Source organism: Coturnix japonica, chromosome 23, assembly GCF_001577835.2.
Source record: "Coturnix japonica isolate 7356 chromosome 23, Coturnix japonica 2.1, whole genome shotgun sequence".
In the NCBI taxonomy this organism is placed as follows: Eukaryota; Metazoa; Chordata; class Aves; order Galliformes; family Phasianidae; genus Coturnix; species Coturnix japonica.
Window position 1 is genome coordinate 214,955 of NC_029538.1, and position 15,769 is coordinate 230,723.

The 15,769-nt window shown below is 56.8% G+C and overlaps 1 protein-coding gene and 1 long non-coding RNA gene across 4 annotated transcripts; one reads left to right on the forward strand and one right to left on the reverse strand.

Moving 5' to 3' along the window:
• The first annotated feature begins 1,620 nt into the window (after nucleotides 1-1,620).
• Nucleotides 1,621-11,770, forward strand: CRYBG2 (crystallin beta-gamma domain containing 2). Of its 3 annotated transcripts, XM_015883199.2 has the most exons (19): nucleotides 1,623-2,141; nucleotides 4,519-6,686; nucleotides 7,222-7,269; nucleotides 7,349-7,467; nucleotides 7,690-7,846; nucleotides 7,920-8,059; nucleotides 8,132-8,258; nucleotides 8,335-8,498; nucleotides 8,624-8,750; nucleotides 8,867-9,009; nucleotides 9,092-9,218; nucleotides 9,312-9,344; nucleotides 9,459-9,571; nucleotides 9,682-9,811; nucleotides 9,969-10,108; nucleotides 10,194-10,317; nucleotides 10,640-10,798; nucleotides 11,145-11,304; nucleotides 11,392-11,770. In XM_015883199.2, exons 2-19 carry the CDS (start codon nucleotides 4,554-4,556, stop codon nucleotides 11,478-11,480), a joined length of 4,233 nt encoding a protein of 1,410 aa, XP_015738685.1. In that variant the 5' UTR covers nucleotides 1,623-2,141; nucleotides 4,519-4,553; the 3' UTR covers nucleotides 11,481-11,770. The 3 variants fall into 3 exon arrangements, with proteins under 3 accessions (XP_032304889.1, XP_015738685.1, XP_032304888.1); XM_032448997.1 differs by lacking the exon at nucleotides 1,623-2,141 and having other exon boundaries at nucleotides 4,213-6,686; XM_032448998.1 differs by lacking the exons at nucleotides 11,145-11,304; nucleotides 11,392-11,770 and having other exon boundaries at nucleotides 1,621-2,141; nucleotides 10,640-11,121.
• Nucleotides 11,771-13,019: 1,249 nt separating this feature from the next.
• Nucleotides 13,020-15,118, reverse strand: LOC107323801. The gene is made up of 2 exons (XR_001559347.2): nucleotides 14,626-15,118; nucleotides 13,020-13,309 (listed from the first exon to the last, which is right to left on the reverse strand). It is a non-coding gene; the product is annotated as an uncharacterized LOC107323801 (long non-coding RNA).
• Between the last annotated feature and the right edge of the window lie 651 nt (nucleotides 15,119-15,769).

Genomic DNA, 15,769 nt, shown 5'->3' on the forward strand with positions numbered 1-15,769 from the left:
CCCAATTCTTCCTGCTTTCCGTTGGGGAACCTGAGAAAAATCAGAGATCCCAGAGATGATGCTTGCCACCATGGCATGGTCCCCAGCCATCCTGGTGCCACCCACCTCCCTTCTCCCGGCTTTGTGTACATGCCGCTGACCTTTGACTATGAAGCAATCAATAACAGAGGTTATGGTGCTGCTCCTCCCCCTTGGCCAGTGCCCCTAATGAGCTCCGCTATGATTGAGGAACTGTCAGGTAACTCCCATTGGTGGTGACATAGGGATGTATCAACCAGCTTGTCACACAGGTGTGCTCCCATGGATGCCCTACATGAGAATCCCATCATTCCAAAAACGCTCCCTTGGCATCAGTATAGTCTGATGGAAGGGTGAACAGTGCTTGCTCAGGGCGTGCCATGGTGCCATGCTTCCCTACTTTTTGGGTAGGGTGGGAGGGGCACACAGTTATGGAACTAGAGTGAGGGATCCTGCCCAGGTCCATGGGCTCCACTTTGCACCCCAGCTCCCTTTGAAAAAAGCCCCAGGGTAGCTCTGATTGATTGCCTACAGAGCAGGGATTGATCAGGATTTCAGCCCCATACATATTCCTGCTCTCTGATAAAAGGAAATCAATAGTTGAAAGAGATGGTCCTCTGATGTGGCTCCTCCAGAGGCAGCAGCAGCCTCCAGCAGGCCAGAGCAAGCCCTGTCCTTGCCTCCTAAATGGCAAAGGGGGTTCTCCTCCTCCTCCTTCTCCTTCTCCTCCTCCTCCTCCAGGTGCTACCCCACAAGCCCATTCACAGCCCATCACCTCTAAGTCCCATGGCTGCTGCAGGCACTGCCCTATGCTCAGCCCCTTCCTTAGCGCAGAGATCTGGAAACACATTGCAGGTGCGGCTGGGCTTTAGATCAGCCCAGATGGCCGCTCTTTCTTCCCCTTCTTGTATCCCTTCTCCATCTGTGCCTCAGCTTCCTTACCTGTGAAATGTGACTTGTGTCCGGGATTTTCTCCTGGCTGCTTTCATTTCCCGCACCCTGAGCTTGTGCTGTGCCACCACCACAGTGCCATGGGGACGCAGCTCCTCCCATCTCCCCCTGCTGTGGAGCTGGGGAAGGCAGCTGGCATTATTCCTGTAGTTTTATTCACTAACAATTCCTTCCTTTGTAACAGTGCTGCCCCTATCCCGGGGCCCTGTTTGCTCTCCAAATACCGAAGCTGATCTCCTCCAGAAGCTCCAGAGCAGCACCAACCTTTGCTCCTGTGCTGGGGATCCCATCCTGGACCCCACACCGTGGCTTTCCCAGGGGTTTCACAACCCTGCAATGGGGCAGACAGCAGCAGGGCAGAGTCCAGCTCGAACTGACAAAGTGTCAGAGGGTGGAGGACAGTAGAACTGTGAGCTCCTCAGACCCCATCCTGAAACCACTGGCTGAGGTGCGGGAAGTCCCGACGTCCCCAGGATGGTGGCCTCACGCACTGAGCCAGCAGTGATTCGTGGGGTGGTTGCCTGGGGCGAGGCTGGGGAGCCAAGGGTGGGGTGAGGAGCCAGGGCAGGTGCCATTGCCCCGAGCTTTTCTAGGACAGTGCAGCTCACACCCCAGGCCATGTCTTCTGTGCTGGCCCAGGGCCACCGTGATCACCGGGAGGCAGCGGAGTATTTACGGCACAGGGACGATGGATGTCCATCGTGATCACCCAGTCCCTTTGCGTGCCAAGCGCTTTGAGTCCTCGCAATGAATTAAGCTGTGACAATAGCTCCGGGACACCCGGTGTCGTTGGGGACGGACCCAGTGGTGGGAGGAGGCAGTGGATGGAACAAAGGTCTCACCAAGGTGGCCCGGTAGGGCTCTGGGGGCTCCACCAACCCAGACGGGCCGGTCCCCCAACCGGCGCTGCTGAGCCTCAGGAAATGGAGGAGCTGGGTTGCTGGGGAACCAGCCCGACCGGCTCCCCGGCTGTCAGCACCTGAGGAATGCCAAACCTCCGCTCGCCAGGGCTGGGTGCTCACCGAGGACTGGGTGTTCGCCGGGTGACTCTGCCGGTCCGCCCAGCCACGGCGTGCCGGTGCAGGGAGCAGCACCCCGAGCCCTGCGCAGTGCCTTCGGTGCGTTCGGTCAGTGCGGTGCCCAGCCGGCGCGGCAGGACCCTCGGGCGGCAGGTATGTGGGGTGTGGGTTGGGACCCGCGGATGCTGTGGGGGCCGGAATCTGTAGGGCACCTGCTGCCACTCAGGGCTGTGCTCATATCCGTTTGCCAGTGCTGCCGTTTTTTCCCCGGTGAACTGATGTCGGCACTGGTTGGCTTGCAGAGCCCGTTTCTGCCACTCTCGTCTCCAACTCCTTCAGGCTTTTAACCCTATTCCCACCCCAAAGCACATCCTCACTCCCACTGAGGGCAAATAAGTGCTGACCCATCCCCAGTGACCTTGTGGCTAGCAGATAGTGGGGTCCCTGACCACCCACATCCCCTCCTCCCTGCAGGGCACGTGGCTGCGGGAACACCAGGTAACAAAAGGAGAAATGGAAATAGTCCTGTCCTAATTATTAGTCCTGATCTGTGCAGCAGCTGCCCAAACCAAATTCTTGATTTTCCCAGAGGCATCAGGTCTGCTCTTACCCACAGACACTGGGAACATCCCAGTGTGTCTGCAGGGCCAGATTTCCCCATGGCCACCAGCTCAAAGCCAGCCACAGGTTGCTGCCACCCAGCCCTTGGTCCCCTCATTACATCTCAGGCATCTTGATCAGGTTTCAGGAGCCCCAGTCAGGCTGCTTAGAGACCCTTATGAATAGCAGGAGCCAACAATTAGCTGAGCGGGTTTGTTTGGGTGGGACAGGTGATTAATTGCTGTACTGGGTGCCCGTTGCAACAATACATCTGGGTTTCATTGCAGCGTGTCCTGGCGTGCTGGGACGGCCACATCCTCACCTGCCTCCATCTGGGGTGCTGGTGCTAGGCAGGGCTGCAGGGCATGGAGGTAGTGTGCACTCCATACCCCCAGCACATACTGGGCGCCAGAGCCAGCTGTGGCCCTATGGATCCAGCTGTGGCCCTGTGGATCCAGATGTAGCTTTGCTGATGCAGATGTATGGCCCGGCTGGAGCTCTTCCTAGCATCCAGCCCTGCTAGCTGTCCCAGACATGGTCTCATCGCCTACTGCAAAATGATACCAACCCTTCCTATATAGACCAGAAAGACCTGCCAGGCTGGGGCACATGGTGGGTGGGCAGGACCCAACATTCCCATGCCATCCCAAAAACACTGTGGTGGATGTGATGGGGTTAGGAAGGGTCCAGCCCCAGATGAACCCCACAGTGGGGAACACCCAGTGCTGACTCCAGGGATGGGGGAGGTGACCCAATAAGAGAAATCCATTTTTCATCTACAAGGAATTAGCCCAAAGAGCCTTCCCCATCCCCAGCCAAGAAAGTGCTAAATTTTACCACTCTTCAGGCCATACCCAAGTCCCGACCCCTCCTGCTGCCCCTGCAGCCCACCAGTTGCAGCTGGTGTTCAGGTTGATGACACCAAACAGTCCCTAGTTGGGAGATGCTTCTGGCTCACTCACCCGCAGCTGCTTCGTCAGCTGCTTTCTATATCCCAAACACAGCAATAAAACCTTTCTGGGGCAGTCACGCAGCTCTGCATGGCGTCACTCTGCCAGCCGCAGCCTCGGGGTGCCCATGTCCTCACTAGCAGCAGGGAAGACAGGCACAGGGTGCTGGGTGACTGCTCTGATCAGGGTGCAAGCAGTGGGTAATTAATGCAGCTCATTTTCTTGCGCCAATGGGGCCTCAGATGTGGATGGAGCAATCCCATCATTGCTGAGCAATAATTGCTGTGATCAAGGGAAGATGCTGCTGGCCCCAACCTCCTGCAAAACCCCTGGGTGCTGTGGCACAGCCCTGCTGAGGGCCTTTCACCTCATGGAGCTGTTTCCCTGTTATTTTTTGGGCTCGTTTGTTTGCTGTCTTTGCTGACTCGGTGCAGTCCTGCACCCTCCTGACTCATCCTGTTGCTTGAGGCACATTACAGCACAGCCAGATCCTGCCCAGGTGGTAGAGTGCTGGGAGTGCAGGCATTTTATTGCATGGCATTTTGTTGCATTGCATTTTGTTGCATTGCATTTCATTGCACTGCATTTCATTGCACTGCATTTCATTTTAACGCATTGCATTGCATGCCATTGTATTTCTTATGTTTCATGTAGTTGTATTGCATTTCGTTGCATTTCACTGCACTGTGCTTCATATCATGTCATGCCATTGCATTGCATTTCATACTGTGTTGTTACATGGCATTGAATTTAATTGCATTGAATTTTATTGATTTACAATGAAGAGATGATGGTGCCCTGGGTCATGCACGTATGAGCATCCCAATAGGTGCTCTAAGGAAACAGAAAGTTACCATTTGTGTGCTTGAGACCCTCCAAAATGTTCTAAGGGACCGTGGAGGGGTGGAGCAGAGTCCAAAGGGATGGGATCAAAGTTTGGGGTCTCAGCTCAGATGGATTCCTGGTGCCTCTCCCTGCAGCTCCACCAGCCCCGCTGTGTGGTGGCGGGGACTGCATGGATCATCCGTTCCAGCACAGTGTGGCGAAGGGCTTCATCTCCAGTGCTGAGCTGAGCATGAAGCAAACGGCAGCACCCAGACCTGAGAGCCGATCCCGCTTCCAGAAAGTCTCACTGGTGTCACGGCAGGTGGAGCACACGGCAGGAGGGGGGGGGCGGGATGGCAGCCCCTCCCGTGTCTCCCTGCTGCTGCAGGCCTGGGAGAGGGAGATTGTGGAGAAGACATCGGGGCCGAGCACGGTGACGCAGCAGAGATGTTCATCCTCTATCAGCACCCTGAAGGACTTCGCAGCGCATGGCCCCGTCTTCTCACAGGTCTTTTCACCACGGCGGCGGGAGGAGAAGCGGGAGGATGACACAGTGCCTGCACCCCGAGATGTCCCTGTGCACCGCGAGAGCTACATGCATGGTGCGCTGCTCCCCACTGTGCCCTGCTGTCAGCACTCAACCCGCGACCCAAAGCCCAGGGCTAGGCACGTCACTGTGCTGCGAGAGGGCAGGGAGGCAGAGGAGGGCAGGAAAACCCAAAATGGTGTGTGCAAAGCCACTACTGTGTCCTCTTTGCATCAGAGAGGCTGTAAGCTGGATGGCAGTGGCATCACCAAGATCACAGCACATGGCAAAAGCACCCTGGATACCAGGGAATCCTCCAGGGAGAAGTGTTCAATGCCAGATGAATCCATGCCCAATGCAGCACCAAGAGGCAGAGACAAACCCCGGGACCTGCGAACCAGTAAAAACAGTGACCAGTGTCCTCTGGCAGATCAGTCTGGAGTGGTAGAAGGAGGTGTAATGCATAGGAATAGCTCTATTTCAGCCACACAGCCCAGGACAGAGAGCTCTGAGGAAGCTGGTGGTACCTCCAAAAACATCTCCATGGAAGCAAACAGTGGCCCTGAGCCGTTACCTGGAGCACAAGCATCTCCAAAGGACACAGAAGTTAAGATGCAGGAGAGTGAGATGGTGGAGAATAACCAGGGTGTGGCCCAAGGTACCCAGAGCATCGCTGAGCCTCCCACAGAGAGCATTGCAGAACTCCAATCTGAGAGCACTGCAAAGATCCCACCTGAGAGCATTCCAAAACCCCAACCTGAGAGTGTCCAAAAACCCCAACCTGAGAGTATCCCTAGACCCCAATCTGAGAGCATCCCAAAACCTCAACCTGAGGGTGTCCCCAGATCCCAACCTGAGAGTGTCCCCAGATCCCAATCTGAGAGCATCCCCAAACCCCAACCTGAGGGCGTCCCCAAACCCCAACCTGAGAGCACCCCAAAACCCCAACCTGAGGGTGTCCTCAATCCCCAACCTGAGAGCACCCAAAAATCTCAACCTGAGAGTGTCCCTAAACTTCAGTCTATGAGCATCTCAAAGCCCCAGACTGAGAGCATCCCAGAGCCTCCCCATGAGTCCCCAGACCCACCATCAGAAAGTTCCCCATATGAACCTGAGGAGGATCCTGAGCTGGTGGTGGACATGGAGATCTTTGTGGACACGCTGCGCAATATGGAGCCCTCAGAGATACGAAAGGCACCCAAGGTTCCCCGTCAGCCCTGGCCCTCAGTGCTCGGTCGCTGTGCACCACTGCCACCCATCCATGAGGACCTTGTGGCCCCACGCGCCCACATCTCACTGCCTGTTGCACTGCAGGAGCTGCTGGCGTGGGCGGGGAGGGGACAACGAGCTGAGACCCCCCCAAAGGGTACTGAGAGCCACGATGAGGAGGAGATCGAGAACCCCTACCTGAGCCCTGGGGAGAAGGCAATGAGGAGGGCTCAGAATGGCAATGGGGAGCTGGGTTCGCTCTTGGAGGGGTCGATGCAGGGCAGGGCCACGGGAGAGCACAGTATTCTGTTCCGAGGGAATGTCCTCAAAGGCATGGCACTGCTCTCTGACTTCCTGGAGCACCGTGCAGCTGCAGTGGATGAAGCCAAGCCCTACTCACGCCTGGACAACAGCATGCTTTACAGCCGCTTCGTAACCCCTGCCAGCAGCATCCACAATGGGGTCCCCAATGGTGTGGGTGCTGGTGACCACCCCAGCACTGAGATGGAAGCAGTAAGTCCTGACCACATCCCTCCTGTTCCTGAGGAGGCAGAGAGCATGGGTGCCCCATACCACACCGACACCCTGGTGAGTGCAGCTCTGGGGGTGCTGGGGCACACAGGAGGTGTCAGATCCAAACCCCCTGAGCATCTTCCCCTGCTTCCAGCCTACAGATGGTGTACTGCATTATGCTGTACTTCATAGCCCCCAGTATGATGGGAGGGTGCTGGGATGGATGATGGGAGGGTATCAGCATGGGCAATGAGAGAGGGTACTGGGATGGGAAGGTGTTGGGCTGGTGATAGGAGGGTTTTGGGATGGGTATTGGGAAGGTACCAGAATGAGCACTATGAAGCTACCAGTATAGGTAATGAGAGGGTAATGGGAAGGGAAGGTGTAGGGCCAGGGATAGGAGGGTGTGGGGATGGGTGACAGAGGGCAGGGGCTGGGCAGAGGCTGTTCCAGGTCGTGCAGGAATGCTCAAGGTGTGGTTGCTCGGGGCGGTGGGAGGGATTTGCTGGCTGCAGACACAAGGCTTTGGCTGCTGCTCTGTTGGGCTGCAGCAATGGCTGGTGTGGCTGACATCCCTCTGCGCTCTTCATGTGTCCTTGGGTACAAACAGCAGGAGGAAAAGGAGGGCTCTGTGAAGATAAACACCAGACCTGGCAAGGTATGGGGCATGGGGCAGGGGCTGGGCAGGGCTGGCCCTGGGGTTGCAGTGCTGAGCACTCTGCTTTCACCCCAACCAGATCATCCTCTTCTCCGAGGCTGGCTTCGCAGGGCACAGACGGGACATTTGGGGTGATATCCCCGACGCTACATCCTGGGAGCTGTCACACAAAATCTCCATTAGGGTCATCCGTGGCGGGTATGGATCATGCAGGGACAAGGCTGGGGGCGGCTGGTGAGGAGGTTGTGTCACAAACCATGTTCATTGCCATGGGCAATGGCTATGACCCTGAGCCAGTACTGTGGTGGCGGGATGTCCCCACCCAACCCATGCTGCTGGAGGCTCCGTATGGCCACGTCCTGCACCCTGCCATTAGGCAGAACCTGGTAAGCACAGCAATGGGGAATTTCCTGCTGGCAGGTGGGTGATGTATGAGAAACCACGGTTCCATGGGCGCAAGTGTGTGCTGGCAGAGGGGGATGTGGAGATTGACAACCCCTGGATGGTGTATGGGCAGAGTGATGAGCCACATGGCAGTCGGCCCTTCCGCATCGGCTCCTTCAAGAGGGTGGTGAAGGTGAGCAGCTGGAAAATGGGGTGCAGAGCCCCCCCAGATTCAGCCACCCTTCATTCTGCTCTCCCCACACCAGGATTACCGCACGCCTGAGATCAGCTTGTTTGCTGAGGAGAATGGAGAAGGTGCCAGGCTTCAGTTCAGCGACTCGGCTGAGGACACCCGTGTGCAGGGCCAGTCACTCACTGCTTCCTCCATCATTGTGCACTCGGGACTGTGAGCAGGACAGGGTGTGGGGTGCTGCTGGCACAGGGTGGTCCCGGCCACCAACGAGCATTTCCTCCCTAGGTGGCTGGTTTACTCCAAGCCCTTCTTTGATGATGACCCCTATGTCCTGGAGCCAGGCGGATACCCCAACCTGAAGGCCTGGGGAGCAAAGGATCCATCCATCTGCTCCATGCATCCCATAAGGCTGGTGAGCACTGGCTTCTGGAGCACTGGTGCTGTATTCTGTATGAGCACATCACTTTGCTTCTCCTTCCATTTCCCAGGGCTGCCCGGTGGTGGAGCGTCCTGGTGAGCCACAAGTGCTGATCTACGAGGACATGGGCTTTCAGGGACACAGCTTCATCATCAGCCGGGATGTCTATGACTTGAAGTGCCTGCCCGAACTGCCACTGCCCACCGTGGGCTCAATGCGTGTGCTGGGTGGCTGGTGAGCAGGGAGGTCACCCCCAGGAGAGGTCTTGGGGGCTGTGGGACAGCAGCGAGGTGGCACATCTCAGAGATGTCCAACTGTGGGGATCTCAGTGCTTGTCTGATCTCAGTGTCTGCACGCAGCTGGGTTGGCTACGAGAAGGAGGGCTTCCGTGGTCACCAGTACCTGTTGGAAGAAGGAGAATACCACGACTGGCAGCAGTGGGGCGGCTACAGCAAGGAGCTGGTGTCCTTACGGCTCATAAGGACGGTGAGGGCATTGGGTGCCACCACCCCATGTGCCCATAATGTCATGTATTATGGAGAGCAGCTGTCCTCCAGTCTCTTTCACACAACAGACTGAGGGCTCGGGGTTTGTTCCTGCAGGATTTCTCTGACCCGGCGCTGGTGCTCTTTGAGGCTGTGGACTTTGAGGAGGGCCCTAGTGTAGAGCTGAGTGAGGCACTGCCTGACACGCAGCTGGCTGGCTATGGCACTGTCACACAGTCCATCCATGTGCTGAGTGGCGTGTGAGTATGGAACGTGGGACACAGGGACAGAAGGGACATAGGGATTGCCAAGCCTGAACCTGAGCTTGCATCCCCCTGGCAGGTGGGTGGCCTATGAGGGCCCCAACTTTTCAGGTGAGCAATACATCCTGGAGAAGGGAGTGTATCGCAACTGTGAGGACTGGGGGGCTACCAACTGCCACATCGCCTCGGCACAGCCCATCCTGCAGGTGGGTGAGCATGGATCCCCAAGAGCCCAGATCCCCCCTGCACATCCCATGGGTGGGTGAACTGGAAGCCAGCTCCACTCTGTTTGCTTGCAGGTTAAGGAGCACAACCTACACTTCGTCTCCAAGGTATAGTGTGGTGTGGGGAGGGGGACATGCTGATTTTGGTGTCATCACTCTTTGTGGGATGGTGACGGTGTTGCTTTGCCTGTTTCACTGAGCTGCTCCATGCTCCCTCGCCAGATCCTGCTCTTCTCAGAGCCTGACTTCCTGGGGGAACACCTCGCCTTTGAGGATGAGCAGAGTGCCCTGCCTTACAGCTTTGTGCCTCGCTCCTGCAGGGTCCATGGTGGCAGGTAGGGCACTGGGGCCTCAATTTTGGGGGGCAGAACATGGAGTTCTTGGGGACACTCACCCCCCATGATGGCTGCAATCAGTTCAAGCATGCTCTTCTGCTCCCCACCAGCTGGATCCTGTTTGACAGCCAGGCCTTCACTGGGGAGCAGCATGTGCTGTCCGAGGGCGAATATCCCACGCTGGGTGCCATGGGCTGCCTCTCCTCCACCACCATTCACTCCTTGAAGAAGGTCCCAGTGGTGAGTGCCCATCCAACATTGCTAGAGCAGAAGCCCGCAGAAGCCTCCTTTTTTCCTGCAGCGCTTGTTCTCCAGACCCAGAGCCCATCCACACACATGGGTGTTGGCTTCCCCCAGCTTTCCCCCCTTACACCTTCATATTTGCCCCCTCCCACAGTTCTTCTCAGAGCCCTCCATCTTCCTGCATGGCCTGGAGTGTTTTGAGGGGAAGGAGATTGAGCTGAACAATGAAGTGCGGAGTCTCCAGGCAGAGGGCTTCAACAACCATGTGCTATCAGTGCGTGTCAAAGGCGGCATGTAAGTGAGCCCAGCCCTGCTGTTCCCATCCCAGCTGGAGTCTGTCTGTGCACTGAGGCTGACCACACTCTCCCCGTCTCCTCAGCTGGGTGCTGTGTGAGCATGGTGACTTCCGAGGTCGCCAGTGGCTGCTGGAGTGCACTGAGATCACCAACTGGCTGACCTACAGTGGGCTGCAGCACGTGGGGTCCCTCTACCCCATCCGCCAGGTAAGCACCCAGAGAGCCCCAAAACCAGCCCTGGTGCAATGGGGCTGGGGAAAGCGGCACGCTGCTGCCAGTGCTCACCTGTGAGAAGTGCCTCCAACCCACCATCAGCTCCGTGCTCCTCCCTGCAATTTGTCATGGTGAAATGCTCCCCACGAGCAAGCACCTTGCACAATGTCTTGGTATCACAGCCTGGCAAGCCATGCCGTGCCAGCTGTGAGTTGAGCCAGGGCCACAGCCATCACCCTGGCACTGCGGAGGCACGCACAGTGTGGTTCTTGGGTGCTGCAGAGATCCTGAGCAAAAAGGCCTTCTCTCCTTCCAGAGACGCATCTATTTCCGCATCAGGAGCAGGGAGCTGCAGCTCTACCTGTCTGTCCCTGATGATGTGGAGGACATGAAAGCGGGACGTGTGGTGGTCTCCAGCCTGAGCGAGCAGAGCAGCTCTGTCTGGTACTACGAGGATGGGCTGCTCAAAAACCAGGTGAAGGCTGCAGCTTGGAGCTTGGAGGGGACCTGGGAATGCCCCAAAGTGACCTTTTAGGTCTTCCACCAGTTTTTTTCCCAGGATAACCTCAGCCTTGTCACCAAAACCCATGATTCTCCCTTTTCCTGGTCTCTCCTGGAGACATGAATGCATTTCTGCCACACCCAAGGATTTTCTCACACGCATCATGCCCACCCCTCATTGTTTTCCTGTCTTCCCCATGTCCCATCACAGAACTGGATATTTCTGATGTGGAAACCTCCGAGCCCAACGCCCCCTGAGCCTCACAAGGGGGAGGCAATGGAGGGGATGGGGTTGACGTGTCCACCACCTCCCACTGCAGGTTGCCCCTGCCATGAGCCTGCAGGTCATTGGGCCAGCTGGAAAGGGAGCAAAGACCGTGCTGTGGTCTGAAACCAGGATGCCACGTCAGACCTGGAGCATTGATTCTCAGGGACGGATCCACAGCCAGATGTTTGAAGACATGATCCTCGATGTAAAGGGTGAGGCTGTGGTGCCAGCACAGGGGCTGCTGTCCCAGAGACCCCATGGAAATGGGGTGTCAGATGGGGCCATTCTCCTCTTTGCAGGCGGCCGATCATACGACCGGGACCATGCAGTCATTTGGGAGGTGGCTGAGGAACGACTCACACAGATCTGGGATGTACAGGTGCTATGAGCAGGGAGTGTGTGGCCCTGATGCCAACAAGTGTCACAGAGAAAGACAGGGACACCCTGCAGTGGTGGGAGCTACCTCCTGCCCCACTGCCCTGGCAGATGAAGGATGAAGGATGCCATGACCACCTCCATTGCCTACTGCCCTCCCAGAGCACCACAGCCACACGTGCTGCTGACCACTGTGGGATGCTCTGAGAGCAATGCAGCAGAGCCTTTTCCCTACCCCCTTCCCCTCTCTGAACTGTATTTATGTGTGTAAGATACGGCCCCATTTGAGGGGGCCAGCCCTGCCTGGGTTTGCTCTCCTTGTCCTCCTCACTGAGCTGCGTGGTTCTCCTCACAGCACAGGGTCCGATCCTGCTCACCCAAGCAGGAACTTAGTGCCTTCTAGTGTCCAAGCACTGTGAGCATCTGAGCCCTTGGTTTTGAAAAGCAGCAAGCTGCACTCCTGAGATAGCAGTGTGTCTGGCTTTGGATGCTGCTGTAAGGGCAGGGGGCTATGGGTCCCTCTTTCCTGAGTGCAGCAGGATGAGATGCCCTGGGGAAGTGTCCTGGCGCTGCCAGACTGGGCTGGGCTGTACCAAAGGGATGGAGAACAACACAGCAAATCACCTGGGGCCCTTCAGATGGAGGGTGTTTAACCAGGGAATGCTCTGTCATGGAGAAACATAAAGGCATGTGGGAATCAGAGAGTGCTTAAGTGCTCCAGGATGTAATGGTTTCAGTCCCACATGAGGACAGAGATGGTCCTGGGCTGACGTCAGCACCCTGCTCTGCTCCAGCTCTGGGACTGCCAAAATCCAGCATCGCCAACATGAGCCCAGCTGCACATCCCCACCGCAGCCCAGCTCCTTCTCCAGTCTCCAGGACAGAGCTGTCCTCCATTCAAGGAGGGCTCAGAGCAGGGCAGGAGCTGCCCAGGAACATGATGCAGAGCCAGAGTGTTTGCACTGGGGGATGCCCACACACCCAGACACCACGTGCTTCTGTGCTCGCTGCCAGGCAGAGCAGCACTCCTGGTTTGCTCAGCAGGTTGTGCTCAGCTCAGGGACATCACGTCATGCTGGAAGCAATCGGTTCCCAACCCTGCAGCAAAACCGGGCTGTTCTGGCGGCGACAGGCAGCACAACGCCTTCCCTACAGGCTTCTCCTGTAGACAGGACGCTTAAATCCTGACATCAGGCAGCTCCAGCCAGTGATTGCTCTGCCTGTTGGCGGCAGCCGTGCCCAAACACCTATGGCTGTGAAACACCCCGAGCTGCTGGGAGACTCATTGGGGCAGGAGGTCACAGAGCCACACGTAGCACAGGGACTGGAGCCCGGCAGGGCTGGGAGCACACACACGAGCGGCTGCGGCCTGGAGCCGGGCGAGCACAAAGCGCAGCCACACAACTGCCCACACACCCGCGGTCCGCCCGGCCTGCAGGGGGCGCTGTGCCTGCGCGCTGCGGTCAGGGCGCGGCTGCGGCTTCCCCGTAGGGCTGGGCGGGTCTCGGCCTCACCTCAGCGCCAGCCCCAAACGGCGCGAGAGATAAACACGTCAGAGCCTCCGCACTTTATTTCTCAGAGCTTCGCAGCGCGGGTTGTGCTTGGAGTTGGTCTTCCTGGAGGCTGCAGGGACATGGGGACAAGGAGCTGGCTGGGCCCGGTGGTGGAGCTCCGTGGCAGGGGGATGCCGGCCTGCAGGGGGTCTCGGAGCCCAGCTCAGCACAGCCGCAGGAGGAAGGCTGCAGCCAGCCCCAGAACGAGGGGCAGGAAGGCCGGGCTGCCGCACCGTGGGTCTTGTATCCCATCTGTCACGGTGTTGTTTTCCCCCGCGTGCCCGAAGTGCTGGAAAAGCAAAGAAAACGGTGATAGCTGCAAAGTGAGGCACAGAGGGGTGGGATCTCCCCATCTTGTAGTGCTGTGCGGTCTCCTCAGGCCCCACGTGCAGGCAGAGCTGGGGGCTTCTGGGTTTTCCCACTGCAAGGAAGCAAAGCGGGTGCTCCCTCACGCTGCCACCCCATAGTGAGGCAGGGGCTTTTAGAAATAGCATGTGGGGAAGCAGAAGGGAGGGGCTGCCTCTGAGGAAGTGGCTGGGGATGTGGGGCCTGTGAGCCCAGTGCTGGAGGATGTGGGGTGCAGAGACAGAGCTGGGAAGGTCCCTGGTGGAACCAAAGTTGGGGGTTGCAAGGGGCACTGCAGTCGTTACGTGAAGCGGCAATGCAATGGTGGAAGTTTAGGGCAATTTCCTTCCCTCTCTGAGGAGCTCCTTCTGAATTAAGGCATTTGCTTGAGCACCTCCCGCCACAGCTGTGCAGAACCACTTTCTTTGTAGTTCAGTGCTCCTCGACCTCACAGCTTCCCTCTGGAGCTGTAGCGGTGATTAGGAAGGGGATGTGCTCCGTTTTGCAGGCACTCTTTTTAGCTGTGAAGGTTTGCTGTCACAGAGTGTGGTGCTGAAACGTAAATGCATCCCATAGGACCTGCAGCATGTCACAACTGTGTGCTATTTGAGAGCGACACCAGCTCACACAGATCTGGCCTCATTACCAACATACAACAGAAAGAAAGAAAATCAACCTAAGAGCTGCTATGAGGAACATCACCCTCCCCAGATGTCTTTACCCTCTTTCAAGCAGCAGCCCCCACCCAAGAGATAACTGCTATCTGCGTGCATGGTGATGGAACACTTAAAGGAGCCTCCCAGCAGTAAAAAGACAACACGAAAGGGGAAAGGGACGATCGGAACCCCATGGCTGTGCCCAGTGTCCCTACAGCCACATTCAGCAACCCTGAAGCAGGCAGCAGGGATAGGGAGTGAGCCAGCAAGCAAAGGAGAAGCTGCGTGATGCGGGGGAGAGCTGAGAAATGGCGAGGTTATGGATACACGTAATACTCTTGAGCCAAAAAAAAAAAAAAAACAAACCCTCAAACATTTTAAAAAATATATAATCAAATAAAAAAAGCAACACATGGAAGTATTTAAACATTGCAGCCTGCAGTGCAAAGCTCCTTTTAGGACAAGCAGGGTTAAAGGAAAACAAATTGCTCCGGTTCCCAGCTGAAGGCTCCCACCAGTTGGATCCCAGACCCCTGACAACTGTCACACCCCAGGGATGGCTCTGGCTGCTGCTGTGCTGCTCAAGCAGTGGGATTTCTCTTACCAAGCAGAGGGCGAGAAGGGCAGACAGGAGGAGCAGCTGGGCACACTGGAGGGGCTGCATGGTCTGAGCTCAGTGCGCAGCTTACTGCAACGCTTCCTCATCTGCTCACGGTGATTGCTATCAGAGCCTTTAACGTGCAGCCGTGGCCCCATCTCACCAATCACACTTTCCTTCCTTGTGCTGCTGCTGCAGAGCACAACCCATCACCCAGAAGGGACACAAGAATTGGATCCATGGTAAAGCACCACTGCAGGCACTGCTGATGCTGCAGGGTGGGGATGATGCCCTGAGCAGGACATCCCAGCCACTGTCTCCAGTAAAGGCAGCGAGCCCCTCGCCCTCCTGTTTCCAACACCATGTAGCTCTCCCTACCCTGTGTAGGGCCAGCACCAATTACAGGTTCAAACCCTCCACTTCAGCAGGAGGCTCCGCAAACGCTGCACAATGTAACGAGCCTCCTGTGCTGTGATGGAGGATGGGAGCTAAGTCCAAGCCACAAGCGTGGCAGGGTGTTCTCATGCTCATTGCAGGGTGTTCTGCATCTGTCATTGCAGACGAGTAGTTCTCATGCTCTTGCAGGGTGATATTTCTCTGAAATGCCAGGGTGGTCTATGCAAATTGGGGCTTTTCTGGCTGCAGGTGTTTGTAATGCTATTGCAGGGTGTTTCATGCTAAGTTGGCAGCGGTGTTCTGATGACATTACAGCGTGTGGGATCTCACATGCAATTGCAGGTTTCTCCATGCTCTGCAGGGTAGTTTCATGCACATTAGCAGCGGTAGTTTCATGATATTGCAGCGGTGTTCTCTGATGCACATGCAGCGTGTATCCTGCTAATATGCAGGGTGTATTCTCATGCTCAGTTGCAGGTGTTTCTGCTCATGTGCAGGTGGGTGTTCTCATGCTCATTGCAGGGTGTTCTCATGCACATTGCAGGGTGTTCTCATGCACATTGCAGGGTGTTCTCATGCACATTGCAGATGGCAGCAGTGCTTCCTTCGGCCCCGGCAGTGCTTGCAGCACGTTGCAGAGCTGCACCACGCTCCTGCCAGCAAACAGCAGGAGACAGAAGGGGCTATTTTAGGGCAGGTTGAGATGAGCAAAGCTCCACCTGTTGTTGTGGCTTTCATTTCTGTAATGCTCCGC